The sequence below is a fragment of the Canis aureus genome, chromosome 1, assembly GCF_053574225.1.
Source record: "Canis aureus isolate CA01 chromosome 1, VMU_Caureus_v.1.0, whole genome shotgun sequence".
Taxonomy (NCBI): domain Eukaryota; kingdom Metazoa; phylum Chordata; class Mammalia; order Carnivora; family Canidae; genus Canis; species Canis aureus.
In genome coordinates this window covers 92,098,869-92,116,012 of record NC_135611.1, presented here as the reverse complement: position 1 = coordinate 92,116,012, position 17,144 = coordinate 92,098,869, and the positions used below count along the sequence as shown (strand labels likewise).

Sequence of the window (17,144 nt, the reverse complement as noted above, 5' to 3'; positions counted from 1 at the left end):
TCTTGTGTATTTGGATAAATACTTAGTTAACTATTGACTTGTCAGACAACAGACTTAGTAACTTTGGGAACCCGGGGGGATGATCTTGCCAAACCATATACATAGGTCTAATTAGATGCTATTTTGTATTTTGAAGTAATGTCTTGAAATAAGCAAGTTCCCAGCAGCTGCTTCCTTATTTATCCAGGAAGAAAGGTCTTTTTAGTATAGACCACCTCCTCAGCTCCAGCAGTAGTCTGTTACCCTTGATTTATAAGTATTTTACCCTCCAGATCCTTCCCCAGCTACTGTAGTTTGATACTGCATGCCCTTAGGTGCTAATGTGGCATTCAGATCCTTACTCTGCTGCTTAAAATGCATGTGCCTTTGGACAGTAATAATCTGTATTGATGACTGAGAAACCATGGCATACTTTGTCTCCTTTAACTTAATGTCTTCGTCCCTGATGGACATTTACTACATCTGGGACTCAGAGAAGTTAAGTTTTATTCCCAGAGTCAGAGGATAGCATGTTCCTTAGCTTCTCATAAACTTGGTTTTCTCATCTGCAAAGTAGATATAGCAGCACACCCTTAAGGTTGCTTTGAGGTTTAAATGAGAAATATGTATCGAAGCATCGATCCTGGCTATATAGTAAGTAATATATGCACAAAACAACCTTCTTTTTTAAAAATCTTGCTTTTAGTTTTATCAAAAATATCTCTACAAACCTCCCCTAAGAAAATTCTTCTGGGGATGCCTGGGTGACTCAGTGGCTTAGCACCTGCCTTCAGCCCAGGGCGTGATCCTGGAGTCCTGGGATCGAGTCCCACATCAGGCTTCCTGCGTAGAGCCTGACTTCTCCCTCTGCTTGTGTCTCTGCCTCTCTCTCTCTCTCTCTCTCTCTCTCTCTGTGTATGTGTCTCTCATGAATAAATAAATAAAATCTTTAAAAAAAATTATTCTGAAATTCATGACTTTGATGGAAGTCTGCCTTCATCTTCTGACTTGCTGGAATTAAAAAATTTTAAAGACAGAATGAGCAGCAAATAATAAGCACTATTAAAGTAGACTGGTAATGTAAAGCATAATTTTTCATGACTGATTATTTGTGATTATTGCTATAGAAAATTGATCCACAAGTCCTGCAGTGAAGATCTGACTTATCCAGTAGTTCAGGGATATTTATCCAATAGTTGAAATACAGCAATTTTTGTAGGAATAAGACAGATATATATGTTCAGGGATTTTTAAAAAAAGATTTTATGTATTTATTCATGAGAGACACAGAGGAAGAGGCATAGGCAGAGGGAGAAGCAGGCTCCCTGTGGGGAGCCTGATGCAGGACTGGATCCCCAGACCTGAGACCACGCTCTGAGCCGAGGGCAGACAACTGGCGTCCCTATGTGTTCAGGGATTATAATGAAAATGTGAGAGATGGAAGGATTACCTTACAATTGCCAATGTGTATATAGATAAATTTACTGATACAGGCTTTTAGGTCTGTCTTCTATCTATATCTTTGGTTGCCAAGCCCAAACATTCTTAGATTGCTTATATGAGAAAAAAAAAATCACAGAGTAATAAAATTTTGAATTAGAAAGTTTCCCTTAGGAAAAGTAGCTTTCAGAGAAATGAGAAACACTGTGCGTCTAATCATTAGACAAGTTTGGTTTGGTTTGAATTGTGATAGGAATCGTGTGTAATGGTTAAACCTCTCCCTGTGTCTCTGCATTGGTAGGCAGCAAGACCAAAGAATCTCATTTTGTACAATTAAAACAAGTATTTCTTCTTCCAAGTAACCTAGGCTGATTTTATTCATGAAGACAAAGGTCTAGACAAAGGTCTAGCAAAGAATTCTAAAAGACATGCAATAAAACATGAATACCGTGATAGAAACCTAAATCTTCAGAGAGTATTCGTCTAAAGGCCTAAACTGGTCTTTATTGCAGATCGCATTTGCACATGATTCAACTCGGGTGATCCAGTGTTATATTCAGTATGGTAATGAAGAACAGCGAGAACAGGCTTTTGAAGAATTGCGAGGTATTTCTTAAATGTTGAAGATTAATTCTGATTATTTATAATAAGTCATTCTTTTTTCTCATGAAATACCCAAGGCTGCCCTGGAAGATAATTCTTGTTGAGGGAAAGCATTATGTTCTCTCTCTCTATGTTCTCTCTCTATTTATTTGCTCTTTGCACGTGATAAGGAAGGGAGTTGTGGTCCCACGATTGTGCATAAAATTCTGCAGTTGTTTCTGGAGGACTGAAATGAGCTTATCAAGTGACTGTAATGTATTTTTTTTCAGATGATTTCGTCCAATTAAGTAAAGCTAAATATTCCAGAAATATTGTTAAGAAATTCCTCATGTATGGGTGAGTTTTATTTTATTTATAAACTATATAAATAATATATTATTAGTTTTTTAAAGGTGTGGATACCATTAGTGCACTTTGGGATCATATTAATTGCTCCAGGCAGATGCTTGTCATGTTGCTGGGGAGCGTGGTCTTAAAAGCAGTTATTGAAGTAATGTAAATTATGGCATTGCCTTCACCACTCTCCTGGGTATACTTTGAAGTCCTGGAAGAAAAGATTACAGGATTTAGAAGGTGGAAGGCTTGGAGGGGAAGTTGAGGAGTGTTTGCAAGGTTTGGTAGGTTAGGAAATGTCGGGATAGGAGGATTTCCTAAATTAGCTAGAATTGCTACCTGTTGCAATTTCTTTTTTTGAACGTAAGATGCCAAAATGTGCTAATGAATAGTAGAAAAGTTTGTTTGACAAAATTTCCAAGTATTTCTGGCTTTAGTTGTGAGCTGCTAATGTTAGGATGAACGTAAATACTTGTGATTAAGCTCTGTTTGAATACAGAATCCTAGGTATGTTGTATTCATGTATCCCTGCATCAACTTTTACTTTCTCATTTTAATGTGGGGAAGGGACACCAGGGACCTCCTCTGCACTGGTTAGTTTGCTCTGCATCTTGGGTCACTTGGTCCTCACCTCAACCTGCATTCTTTCTGCTCTGTGACCAAAGAAGCCGAATCACAGAGAATTCCAGTAACTTGCTCCAGATCTCTCAGCTGCTAAGCAAGAGTTCGGTCTCAGATGTCAGTAGCAGGCCAGCTGCTGAGGGAAGCTGGGAAGCTGGAGGTGGGAAGACGGTGCATTTAGCTGTGCTTCTCATAAGCGTTTCAGTGGGGCTGACCACCTGGCGTGTTGATGGGTTGACTTCAGGGAAAGTTATGTTTTGTTGCCACCCAACTTTCTTCTCCTGTCACTGTTCTTTTCCCACCATCACACTGGGTATAGGAGTAAGCCACAGATTGCAGAGATAATGAGAAGCTTTAAGGGCCATGTGAGGAAAATGCTCCGGCATGCAGAAGCATCCGCCATCGTGGAGTATGCCTATAATGACAAAGCCATCTTGGAGCAGAGGAACATGCTGACAGAGGAGCTCTATGGGAACACATTTCAGCTTTACAAGGTGACATCACAGGACGTCCTGCAAGCATTTTTCCTTTCCCTGTGTGCTGTTCCTGACCTTCCATTGCCCTGTTCTCAGGATATATTTTTGCTTTGTCTGGTCCATTAAGAGACTATCTCCTACCCTTTATTCTCTTAGATTATTTCGTCTCAGGTGTGATGAGCAAGTGATCAGACTTAGATTTCTTTCTCCCAGAGCAATATCTCTAAATCCCCTTTAAATTAAACTACTTTGAGCAGCCCAGGTGGCTTAGCGGTTTAGCGCCGCCTTCGGCCCACGGTGTGATCCTGGAGACCCGGGATTGAATCCCATGTTGGGCTCTCTGCATGGAGCCTGCTTCTCCCTCTGCCTGTGTCTCTGCCTCCCCCCACCCTTCTGTCTCTGTCTCATGAATAAATAAATCTTAAAAAAAAATTTTAAACTATCTTGTTACTCCCTCCCAAGTGTTCTGTGTAATGCCTCAGTACATCCGTTTCTGGTAGACTGAATAGATGACTCTTAATAGTTAGCAAAGCTTTGTACCCACCCCCTAGCCAGCTCTGGCTGAAGTGCCTCGGGCTCCCCACTGCTGCCTTCTGTGTGTCTTCAGGGTGTGGACTGTCCTTCTCTAGGTTGTGTCCAGGGAGGAAAGGGAGTAGAGACAACCAGCCTTGGATACAGAACAGGGATTGAATCAAAAAAAGCCCAGTAAAAAAAAAGAAAAGAAAAAGAAAAAGCCCAGTAAAGGGACTAGGATCATTAAAGGGTCTCTTTCAGATCTTGGGACACATATGACACATTCTGTCTCCAGGGATATGGATTCTTTTTCTGGCTTGCTACCCCTAGTCAGTTTCAGCTCCTGGGTTGAACTTAGTGCTTGGTTTCTTTTGTAACAGTCACTATAAGAATATCTACCTAATTTGAAAACGTATGGTGACAAGAATTTGTGAGCTGACTACTTCATCTTAGGATTAGGAATGTACTAGGTGCCTGCTAACTGATTGAGTTGGTCGGTGGTTTCGTATTTTGTGTGTTTTTTTAATTTTTTTTTTTTTTTTTTAGAGATTTTATTTATTCATGAGAGACACAGAGAGAGGCAGAGGGAAGCAGGCTTCCTGCGGGTAGCCTGATGCTGGACTTGATCCCGGAACCCCGGGATCACACTCTGAGCCGAAAGCAGATGCTCAACCACTGAGCCACCCAGGCATCCCTGTTTGGGTACTTTAAATACACTGATGAGCGTACAGAGTGTGAATCAGATGAGGTTACTCCATGAGTGTGTCTGCAGAGGAGTTTCATTATAGAATTATGGGAAATCTGAATTTTATGTTAAGTTTATTTAAAATAATTATAATTGATTTTCTTTTGAAGTTGAAGAAACTTGATTAAATTTAGAGGGGTTTGATATTTCTCGTTGCAGTCTGCAGATCACCCAACCCTGGACAAAGTATTAGAGACACAGCCAGAAAAACTAGACCTTATCATGGATGAAATGAAGCAGATTCTAACTCCAATGGCCCAAAAGTAAGAAAGCTGTCTTTGTTTTTTCTTAGTATTTGAAGGAAGAAAATGTTATATAATCCTTGCATAGAAAAGGTAGATATTTTATAATAGAAGTTTCTATTTGGGAAACTATTTAATTGTAAAACTTCAATGCTCAGGTATGTGGCTTTCTTAGCATTTGTACTATAGCAGAGTGGTTAAGGCATAGCCTTTGGAACCCTCACTGCCCAGGTGTGAATCCTGGTGCCCCCCTCAGTTACTAACTATGTGACTTTGGGCAACATAACATCTGTGTGCCTCAGTTTCCACATCTATAAGATTGGGATAATATTAGTACATATTCCATGGAGGTTTATGAACATTAAATGGATTAATATTTCCAGAACGCTCAGAAACGGTCCTGTGCCCATAAAGGCAACCTGTGTTGGCTAGCCACTCAGATTACTCCCTGTCACCTTCACATCTTTGGTGCCTTGAACTTCAACCTCCATTCTGCATCTGCATTCAGCAAGTGTCACACTATGAAGCTTAGATCGATAAGGTGTTGTTGCAGTTGCCGATGCTATTTCTTTCTATTCATGTTTTAATTGTGCTAAAATTATTTTATCAAACTAAGCATTGTGAAGGGTGCTTGACAGAAGGAATATAGCCATAAAAAAAAAAGTGCCCATATGGATTTCTAATCAATTATGTGTCCATTATTGGGTGAAAGCATAGATATCTTTATTGAGGATGGTAGTGTCTTTGGATGATGATAAATCTTGGCTGATTACATACTAGAAATTTATATTCTGGTTTTGACTGTAGAGGCTACTAAAAGATTTTTATATTCTGAAAGTTTGATTTTTTCCTTAATTCTTAGTCCATTACTGAAAGATATATTCTGTCTGTGACAGATTACATTTGCTGAAACCATCTCATTTGGTCTGATTATGTTAGGACAATTGAAGCCACCTCTGTCTCTTTTACCGTAGTGCCAGATCTGACATAGTCACTTTTCCTTTTCTCTCTTTTCAGGGAGGCTGTGATTAAGCACTCATTGGTGCACAAAGTATTCTTGGACTTTTTCACCTATGCACCACCAAAGCTAAGATCAGTAAGTTCTTACTTTTAGTTTTTAAACCAAGCATAGAGGAAGAGCCATTTTAAAATATGAAGTGCTGCTTTGATGTAGATTGTCTTTTGGAAATTTTAAAGCGGGCTTCCTTCTTTCTTGCCTTCTGTTTTGTTTATTGTTTCTTTCTCTCTCTCTCTCTTTCTTTCATTCATTAGAGGGAGACAGGCAGAGGCAGAAGGAGAGAGAAAACCTTTCGCAAGCTCCAGGCTAGCATGGAGCTCAATGCGGGGCTTGATCTCAGCACTCTGAGATCATGACCTGAGCCAATATCAAGAGTTAGACATTTAGCTGACTGAGCCATCTAGAGGCCCTGTTTCCTTATTTAGAGAAGATAGGGCACTAATGGTCCTTTAAACAAGTCTACTAATACCATTTAAATATTTTCCAGAAGACAGTGGAATTGACCAAAGTTTTATCAATCTCTGGATTTTTATATTTTAATTATAAGCCAGAAACTATCCTCCAGCTAATCATACTGAAAATTAACTCACAAATAGACATCCAGCATTCAGGTAGTTTGAAATTCACCTGTGCTGATACAAAAATCATGTCAAAGTTAAAAGGTTTGGGGAGGGGCAGCCCAGGTGGCTCAGAGGTTTAGCACCTGCCTTCAGCCCAGGGCGTGATCCTGGAGACCTGGGATCGAGTCCCACATCAGGCTCCCTGCATGGAGCCTGCTTCTCCCTCTGCCTGTGTCTCTGCCTCTCTCTCTCTGCCTCTCTGTCTCTGTCTCTCATGAATAAATAAATAAAAATGAATATTAAAAAAAATAAAAGGTTTGGGGAGGACACTTATGTAAAAACTAAATGGACTGTGAAAAACTGGACCTTATATGCTAGAAGGATAAGGGACAGAGAGTGAAAGTAATTTGTACTGCCCTTCATGTCAGTGATAGGAATACGAAGAAAATTCATCACTTAGTCCCCTGAACTTTGCTTGCCTCATCAAACTGAAATCATTGCCCCTTTGTCCTCATTTCAATAGTAAGGGATAACTGAAATAATGACCCTGACTTCTTTTTTACAAATATGCCAGATTAAACATTCATAGGAATTTTGACCCTTCCAAAGTGACATAGGGAAAAGACTTTTCCAAGAGTCGCTGCTCACTTAAGCTTGTGGCTCAGTGAATAGAGCAGCTGCTGCTTCTCTTTTGGGGATTTCTCTCTCTTTTCTGCAGAGCACACTTTCTGACACATCTGTATTTATTAAGGCTGGACTATATTTTGAGAAGTGAGAATATGAGCACTTGGATGTATTCAGTGGTAGAAAATATTTTTTTAGTGTTGAATGTATTAATAACAAAAAGATCGTTGGGAACTTAGTGTGAATATACAGTAATGAGACCAATCTTTCCTGGGCCTGGGGGCATTGACTCCAATGGGATATCTTTGAATAGATTCGTAAGTTTAGGTATGTAAGCTGAGACCTGTGTTTTTGAGACCCATCCTGAGAAAAGATTGCAAAATAGTTATGGGTGAAATCGCTTGTTCCTTACTGATGAAAATAGGCACCCACCTTTCTCTTTCATGGTTGGAGACTTTATTTTGATTAAATTTTTAAATTGGAAATGAACCAAAATGGGGCCCTGCAGCTTTTAGATGTCAGAACTCATTTACATCTATAGGCTAGACTTCCCAAATATAATTAAAGAAATTATCTATTGACAATGAAGAAGAAAGTTTATAAACAAGCTAAACTACCTTGTAAGAAATTAGTGACTGAGTTTTTATGAAAGGGCCCAATGATAAATGAAGACCTAGTCTAATAGATTAATTTTTCTTAGGGAAATGTTACTTAAGTGCTTTTATGGTGAATTATTAAAATGATTTCTAGAAGTAATCCAGTGATAAGCTGAAATAGAGAAACTTTTCCAGGGAAATTAGTGTTTGGTTCTCTGCTCATTATATACACAACTCAGGGAAGAACATTTTATTTTTTTTGGCTTTACTGTTAAAAATTCCCTTCTTGGGATGCCTGGGTGGCTCAGTGGTTGAGCGTCTGCCTTTAGCTCAGATTGTGATCCTAGATCCTGGGATCCAGTTCCACATCAGGCTCCCCGCGGGGAGACTGCTCCACCCTCCACCCATGTCTCTGCCTCTCTCATGTGTCTCTCATGAATAAATAATCTAAAGAAACAGACCAAAAAAAATCCCCCAAATTCCGTCTTATGATAATCACTTGCTAGGTTTCTTTTTCTTGAAGTCTTTTAGACTCTACTACGCATACATGTATATTTTTGAATATATATTGGTAAAACTCCTCAGGTATTTTAATAGAATTGCCACCACTTCTTGTTGCTATTGATGGGGAAAATATGTTTTTAAAAAAGTTATCTCTGCATGCTTCTCTACAAAATGAAAAGTTAAATTGTTTACTATCTATACTCTCTTTCATTCTCTGTGCATCAGTGCTCTTCAGTAGACAGATTTTAAAAAGGCAGGAAGAAAGAATAAAATAAAGTTCTGGTGTTATTTATTCCTGCAGGAAATGATTGAAGCCATCCGGGAAGCAGTGATATACCTGGCGCACACACACGATGGCGCCAGAGTGGCCATGCACTGCCTGTGGCATGGCACGCCTAAGGTAAATGTGTTCCTTAGGGCTTGAATTACCTTCCCTTAGACTTGCCCTCTGTGGTCTTTGCCCCCATGTGTATAAACAATGTTATCTTTGCCAAGTTGCACCTAAGGGCCTCACAGGAATTGGATTTTTCTCAGGGCCTAGTGTTTCTTCGTTGGAGTTTTTATTAAAGTTTAAAAAAGCTTGAGTTGTCTTCATTTGAAAAGGGACCTGTCAAGCAAGTCAGCACAATATTTATGTGAGGCTTGTACTACACAGAAGTTTTGGCATCTGATTGCTCATGTGGGTTTTAAGCACTTTGAAGGAAAAGTTAAAAATTCTTGTTAAATACAGAAGTTTCACAGACATGATCCTCATTTCCTTGATCAGTATAGTTTTGCCTTTAAAAGAGTTGTACTTTGCCCACTTTTTAAATTAATACAAATTTAATTTCTGTTCAGCAAATAAGTTTTGGATACCGTCTGTATGCTGCACACTCAAGCATTTCAGGATAGTTCAGACCCTGAAAAAGCTATTTCCATTCTTACTGCAAAAGAAGGTGGTTTCACTAGGTTTGTCTTATAATTTTATGGTTCCATATTGATATTTCAGTGCATTGTCACCAACAGGTCTCAGGTTGTAATAGCTCTGAAAGTACTTAAAAATACATTGCTGGCTCATAACTATTTTCACTAGTGAAGAGTATGCCAAGCTGGTAGAAATTTAGTGTTACAGAAAATTGAGTATATAATTTTTAAGCTATAACTAAAAGTTAATTTTTCTTTTTTAAGGACAGGAAAGTGATTGTGAAAACGATGAAGACTTACATTGAAAAGGTGGCAAATGTAAGTATAATAAAACCACAATTTGGTATCTTCTTGTTTGGTTTTGGCTTTTCTTTTAGTTGATTTTAATAATAAAATGTAATCATGTCTATTAGAGAAAATTTGAAAACTTTAGAAAATTGCCAAGAAGAAAATTGTTCATTGTTTTATTAGTCTTTTTCTATGCATATGTCTGTATTTTTATGATATTAAATTTACACTAAATGAGATTTCTCCTTTAAAAAAAAAAAAAGATTTTATTTAATTCATGGATGACACAGAGCAAGAGAGAGAGAGAGAGAGGCAGAGACACATAGGCAGAGGGAGAAGCAGGCTCCATGCGGGGAGGATCCCAGGATCAGGCCCTGGGCTGAAGGTGGTACTAAACCTCTGAGCCACCTGGGCTACCCAGATTTCTCCTTTTTTTATTTAACATTCTATTGTGACAGTTTTCCATTTTTATTAGATATTTTTTGAAGACCTGATATTTACTTCTTTAAAGAATCTGTCCAATTATGTTATTAAACATGGAAATTACTGCCTGAGATAAATTTGTAAAGTCAGTAGAAAAAGTTCTAGTTGTTAAGCTTTATAGTTCTTTGGAATCCTTTGGAGATTCTGTAATAGCTCTCCTGATGAAATTATAGAGGATATGAGATTTTTCTGAGGGATTAATTACCTCAAACAAAAAAAGGCTTTTTTGTGTATTTAAATACTAAATAGTTTTTCTTATAGTATTTCTGGAATATAGTAGTAAACATTTTTTCATTTTTGAGTTGCTTTATATATTTAAGTTTCTCATTTACGGGTCAACTAAAATGTGTAATGGGGCTCCTGGGTGGGCTAGTGGCTGAGCATCTGCCTTTGGTTCGGGTAGTGATCCTGGGGTCCTGGGATCAAGTCCCACATCGGGCTTCCCACAAGGAACCTGCTTCTCCCTCTGCCTATGTCTCTGTCTCTCTCTGTGTCTGTCATGAATAAATAAATAAATAAAATCTTAAAAAAAATTAAATAGATGATAACAACTATTTTCTGTGAATCTCCAATGAGAACTACTAGCATCTGATGAATACTTGAAATATAATTTCAAACACAGATAATTATTGGTGCTGCGTGACCGTGTACATACCTGTTGTCTTTCTTAGGGCTGGCAGCTAGGGAGAGTGCCATCTGAAAGGCAGCTCACTTTCCTGTAACAAAATGAAAGAAGAGATTGTCTAGTGAGTTGTTTCCAGAGTATGACAAGGTTTCATTATTCATTAATTTCAAGGGTTCCTTCTAAGGAGGGGAGATAATAAGCCATGGATTTGATTTGTGGTTATTTAGAATTGTTCAAATTTCCAAATATTGTAGAGTCTTGACATACTCCTATTTCAATCCTCTTAAATTATTAAAGACTAATATATGGTCTGTATCTTGAGAAGACCTTATTTTGTGGAATTGGCTGTGGTACTCCAAATTTCAGTTACATCTGGGTGGTTGATAGTGTCGTTCATTTCATCGGTGTTTTTACTGATTTATTTATCTTTGGCTAGTTCTGTCAGTTGCTGAAAAGTGTATTAAAAGCTCCAACTAAAACTGTAGAATTGTCTTTTTCTCACTTCAATTCTGTTCCAGTGTCACCCAGAAATATTTTGTATTTGGGCAGAAACATGTAAAAAATCAGAGACCAGTGGTTGTGTTCTATATGCACATTGTTCTCTATTTGATTTCCTTCACCGAGTTCACCTTAGGGGTCATTTTATTTCAATATATATATACATTTTATCTCATTCCTTTTAATGATTAGATAATATTTCATCATGTGATGTACATAACTCACTTAACCAGTCCCTGCTGTTGGTCCCTACTGTAGTTTCTAGTTTTTTAAGTAGTCCTCAAGCACATATGCTTTGTGCATTTGTGGAAGCACACCTCTAAGATGAATCCTTAGAAATGGAATTATTAAATCAGAAAATACATGCCTTTTAAATTTTTATAAATGTTAGTTGCTCTTCAAGCAAATTCAACCACTGTACGTTCTCACCAATGACAAAAGAAGTGTGCCTGCTTTTTCCCAAGCGTTTGCCTAATTAGTATACTAGCAGGGGTTTTCACTTTTGCCTAGGTGATAAATGGAAAATAGTATTTCATTGTTTTAATTGTTGTCCTTAATTAATGAGTATTATTTTATATGCTTCAAGCCACCTGTCCTTTTTTTTTTTCTGTGAAGTGATTTTTTTTTTCTTCTTCTGTGAAGTGATTTCGTGATTATGCCCATTTTTAGGAGAGGGTTGGTATTCGTGTGGTAAAGATATTAGACCTTTGTTATTTTTCTCTGTTTATTTCCAACTGAAACATTATTACCTGCCATGTTCTTTAGACCTGGCTCTGAATAAGTGTTACCAGAAGTCAGATACCCTCTCAAAGTATGAAAAGAAAAAAGATTGCTATCATTATGTAGGAGACAAAAAGAATATGCCATAAGCTCTGAGAACACTTTGCCTCTTTTTTCATAAAATATAAGTTCTTAAACTTCAGAACAATGTCAGTATCACAGAAGTAATCCTGTTATTTCAAGAGGTGACCATTGTGAAAATCCGTGTCTGTTTTTTGATCTTGTGCTATTATACTTTCTAAAAGCAGTTACTTTTCTCTTATTCTCATGGTATCTAAGTATATTCTTTTAGTTTATTTTTTTAGTATTCCTATTCTAATTATAGGATTATTTCAAAGAAATTAGACAATATACAAAAGAAAATGAAAAATCATATATAATCTTTTAACCCAGAGGTGACAATTATATTAGTGTTTTTCCTCCCATGATTTTCTTTGTATGCATATTATGTATATTTTGTATCGTGTGTGATTATATCTGAGTATATATACTTTATTTTTCATGATTGGAGTTCTGCATATATATACTTCTACATTCTTGAGCTTTTTTTTTCCATTTTCACCTAAAATTTTGTAGTTTGATTTTCTATTTAATTTTTTTTTGTTTGTGTTAAGATTATTTATTCATGAGAAACACAGAGAAGAGAGGTAGAGACATAGGCAGAGGGAGAAGTAGGCTCCCTGTGGGGAGCCCAGTGCAGGACTTGATCCCAGGACCCCGGGATCATGACCTGAGCCAAAGGCAGATGCTCAACCCCTGAGCCATCCAAGTGCCCCTAGTTTAATTTTCTTAGTTATATATTAACAGGATACCATTTGTGAGAGGTGTTATTATATCCTGGTTAAAAAAAAAAAAAAATGAGTCTCAGCTATTTGATATTGGAGAATGTGCTTTTGTTTTTCTTTTCTTTTTTTTTTTTTTAAATCAATCTGGAATATAATTAACTAAATCCTGATAAGAGGAAGTTCCTTTGAATGGCTTTTATCTGTCTTTCTATTATGTTGGACAGGTGTCAGGTTTATAGCCTTTATAAAGTGCCTCCTTGGGTGGAATAAAAAAGGATACATTTTTCTAACTTTTCCTGGCTTCCATTTCAGGGTCAGTACTCCCATTTGGTCTTACTGGCGGCCTTTGATTGTATCGATGATACTAAGCTTGTGAAGCAGATAATCATATCAGTAAGTAATTCTGATGCTCTTGAATATAGATTAAATTGATCTATCTCGTTTGCATCTATGTCCATTTGATTTCACACCTGTATGTGTAAAGACGTCGAAGTATGCTTTCTGCCCATATTTTGTTATTTTTTCTTTTTTTTTAGTTGTCTCAGTTCTATTTTGGGGCATTTGCTTTTTTTCTGTATAAACCACAATCTTGTAACTTGCTATTAATAATATTTTAAATTTTCAAAAGATTGATTACATTAGGATAACCTAAAGGTTTTTATATATTTCTTTCTTTTAAAGATTTTCTTTATGAAAGAGAGAGGGGAAAATGAATGAGTGGGGGAGGGGCAAAGGGAGAGGAAGAAGTAGACTCCCTGCCAAGCAAGGAGCCAAATGTGGGACTTGATCCTTGGACTTCAAGATCATGATCTGAGCCGAAGGCAGATGCTTAACCAGTGCCCCATAACACGACTTTTAGATCATATGATGTACTAAATGAAAAATGAGAAGTGCAGTGTTCAGGTGTCATCAGAAATTTATTGTCATAGTAATTCTTTTTTTTTTTTTTTTTTTTTAAATTTTTATTTATTTATGATAGTCACAGAGAGAGAGAGAGAGAGGCAGAGACATAGGCAGAGGGGGAGAAGCAGGCTCCATGCACCGGGAGCCTGATGTGGGATTCGATCCCGGGTCTCCAGGATCGCGCCCTGGGCCAAAGGCAGGCGCCAAACCGCTGCGCCACCCAGGGATCCCCTGTCATAGTAATTCTTAAGTTACTCAGGAACTCACAGACAAAAGATGTCCTTTCTCCTCTTCTCCCTTTGGAGAAATTACCTTTGCACAGTTCCCCAGTTTATCAGTGCATCTGTGCTGGATTGAGCTGGAGAAGAAAAACTGTGTTGTTCCTTAGAGCTTTCATGAAAGCTTTTTCAGAGTCCTATTAAAAATTCTTTCTAAAATTTACAGACTAGCTTCTTTTTTTTCATTTCAGCAGTTCCTTCTAGCGTGGTACAATGACCACAGGCTGGTAATAATTAAATGCAGTTCATTTAACCCTAAGTTTGCCCTCGGAAAAATTGTTATCTTTTTGCTTAAAAGCATTTCAAAGTAAAAACTGCATTTTTCAATACTTGTCTCTTTTCTGACTTTCTTCCCTTCCTATCTCTGTAGTGTGCCAGTGGCGTGGACTGTGTGATAGGGGTTGCCGGGGTAAGGATAAGCAGTTGCAACATTGGTGGCAGTGACCAAAGTTAGGAACACTTTTAGAAACCGTATGATCTGTATAGACATAGATTATCCATCTAGACATTACACAGACCTTTGTTTGATATGCATAGATAGGGCCCTTAGGGAAATCTCTGTCACAAAAGCTACTTTCCACCATCAGCGGGGAGAAGCCTTATGGATGTTCAGAGAGAGACTTTACCTGTCGGCATGTGGTGGTGCTGTGGCCTCTCTCTGCAGCCTCTCGGGAATAGCAGAGCTGGTGTAGAGGGAAAATGGGCCAGCTAGTGCAGGATCCGGTGCCAGCTGTAGGTCCCAGTGTGTGTGAATTTCTCATGCCCTTGCTGTCATGTTCCGACTTTCCTCTTGACTGTTTTAAGATTGTGATGACTTTCTTTGGGATGGGATTGTGGGAAGAAACAAGTTGGCAAGACTTTTCATGTCACAAACTGAGTATTTTGGCATGTTCCTTGTGACTTTATTACCCCTTTGACTCCAATCAATAATGATTGTTTTTCATTCTGGTGACAGAGATGTGAGGCCATAAATTGGCAAAATGAATAAAGTTGTTTCACAAAAATGGAAACAGGCTGGGCTATTGAAAGTTTGCTTTTGTTTAATATTTTCACGACAACTAAAATTTGCATAAGTGTTCCAAATGGATTTCAAGAGAAACCAGACTTCCTTTAGGATTTGCCACAATTGTCTGCTAGATTAATTTTTTCCAAACATGCATCCCACTTAAAGTTGCCATTGAAACAGCTTTAATTTCTTATGCTTACTGATTTACTTCCCACAACTACTTGGGCTACATTCCTGATGACTTTCTCATACTTAAGGCAGCTTTCCCTGAGAATGGCCTGATGTGCTGAACACTCACTTCTAACAGACAAAAATGCTCAACAGGTTCTCTGTATCATTAAACTATAGAACTAGTAATAAAATTCGGAAATGCTAACTGCTCCTGCAGTTTTTTCCACCACCACAAAACCTGTTCCAGTATCCAGTGCTTTTTAAAAATACCCAGTGCTTTTTAAAAATACCCAAGGAAGCATAGTATTGCTAGTAAGCATTCTGTTCAGGGTAACCAGACTTCTTGAAACGTCAGGTCAAAATTACAGCCTGATCAGCTGAGCCTTCATCATTTCCCACCCACTTTACTTTTCCAGAATAAACATGCTTATAAAACTTGATCCGTTTACCCCTGGAATTATTGTTAGGATAACAGCTGGTTTGACAGCAGTGTTCCTCTGAAGAGGAGAGAAGTACCCTGACCACTTGCTGTCTGAAAGTGATTAAGTATTGATGTTTACTTTAAAATATGTTCTCTACAGAAAGGTCCTAAGAATAATACAGCAAACACTCAGCCTCCCACCATCTGACAAAGAAGTAAAACTTGACAGAGACACTTGGGAGTTCAGCCCTTTTGTGAACCTGTCCCTGATTGCATATCTCACTCTCATGGTGATGAATTCTGTTATTTATTGTTTGTGTGCATTTTCTTACCCTTTCACTATATATAGACGAATATGATACTGTTTTGCATGTTTACAAATTCTATAGAAGTGATATCTTCTATGTTTTTTTCTATGACTTGCATTTTTCTTTTGGTGTTAGGTTTGTGAGGTTCATTGGGCTCAGCAAGTCTTTTTTTAATAAAAGGCCAGGTTGTAATTATTTTAGGCTTTGTGAGCATTATATGATTCTGTCGCCTATTCTTGGTTGGTTTTGTTTTTAATGACCCTTTAAAATATGAAAACCATTTTCATCTCATAGGATGTGTGAAAACAAACTGCAGGCTGGATTTGACCCATGAGCTGTGGTTTGCCCACTCTGTTCTAAATCACTGATTTTCAGTGCCAAATAGTGTGGCATACTACTATGAGTATATGGTAAATTATTTTTCCTTTTTTCTGTTGGTGGAGACTTAGATTGTTTACAGTTTTTAAAAAATTGACATTTTCATTATTTTTTGCTATTCAAATTTTATGAGCATTCCTGTATGTCTTCTTGTTTTTCTAAGGCATTTACTTAGCACAATCGATGGGTTGTCAGATACGCTGCACATACGTTTATATTATGTAGAGTCATGTGCCATATTTCCCCCCCAGCCACTACAAAACCTGTTGCATTATGCAGTGCTTTTAAAAATAGCCAAGACAGCTTTCTGTTGCTAAGCATTCTGCTCAGAGTAACTGGGTTTCCTGGAACGTCAGGTTGAAATCTAGCCTAATAAAGACTCTTCCTTCTCTCTTTTAAGAATAAGTGCCAGTTCAGTCTCTAGATACTTTTCTGTGGTCTCCTAGCTAGCCCGGGTCTCCACCACTCCTCGCAGCTCTTGTAGTTTCTCTTTGCCATCATTCATTTAGCAGTTGATCATGATGTGGCCTGGGGCTCCCAAATATAGACCCTTTCATTGATCAGGCAGGTAAAATAAGAGGTGGGCCAGGTGTGAGGGGTGGGCTGTGGGGAAACGAGGCTGGAGCTACCAGTCCAAGGTGGTAGCTGCCAGCTTCTCGAATCTGAGCTTCATAGTGATAGATTCTCTTGTTTTTGCTTTTGTTGACCTTTCATTGTGGTAAAATATACATAATATAAAATTTACCATCTTAACCTTTCCCCTTTTTTTTGCACACTTTTTTTTTATTGAAGTAAAGTTGGCATACAATATTTTATTAGTTCCAGGTGTACAGCCTAGTGATTGGACAATTATATACATTACTCCATGTTCACCACAATAAATGCAGTCACCATGGGTCACCATACAAGGTTATTACAATATTGTTGACTCTGTTTCCTATGCTGTACTTTACAGCCCTGTGACTTATTCTTTTTTCTAAAGTAAAATAAATGGCATAAATACAGAGAACAAACTGATAGTTGCCAGAGGGAAGGGGGAGGGTGTGGTTGACATTGGTGAAGA

The 17,144-nt window shown here is 37.9% G+C and overlaps 1 protein-coding gene across 1 annotated transcript in view; it reads left to right on the top strand.

The window, feature by feature from the left end:
- The window catches only part of PUM3 (pumilio RNA binding family member 3), a 44,666-nt gene that overhangs the window by 10,831 nt on the left and 16,691 nt on the right, over positions 1-17,144 (top strand). The window contains exons 6-13 of the mRNA XM_077908445.1: positions 1,932-2,025; positions 2,292-2,358; positions 3,296-3,470; positions 4,870-4,973; positions 5,970-6,048; positions 8,556-8,654; positions 9,422-9,475; positions 12,929-13,009. Coding sequence (XP_077764571.1) covers positions 1,932-2,025; positions 2,292-2,358; positions 3,296-3,470; positions 4,870-4,973; positions 5,970-6,048; positions 8,556-8,654; positions 9,422-9,475; positions 12,929-13,009 — 753 coding nt within the window. The remainder of the gene's footprint in view (positions 1-1,931; positions 2,026-2,291; positions 2,359-3,295; positions 3,471-4,869; positions 4,974-5,969; positions 6,049-8,555; positions 8,655-9,421; positions 9,476-12,928; positions 13,010-17,144) is intronic.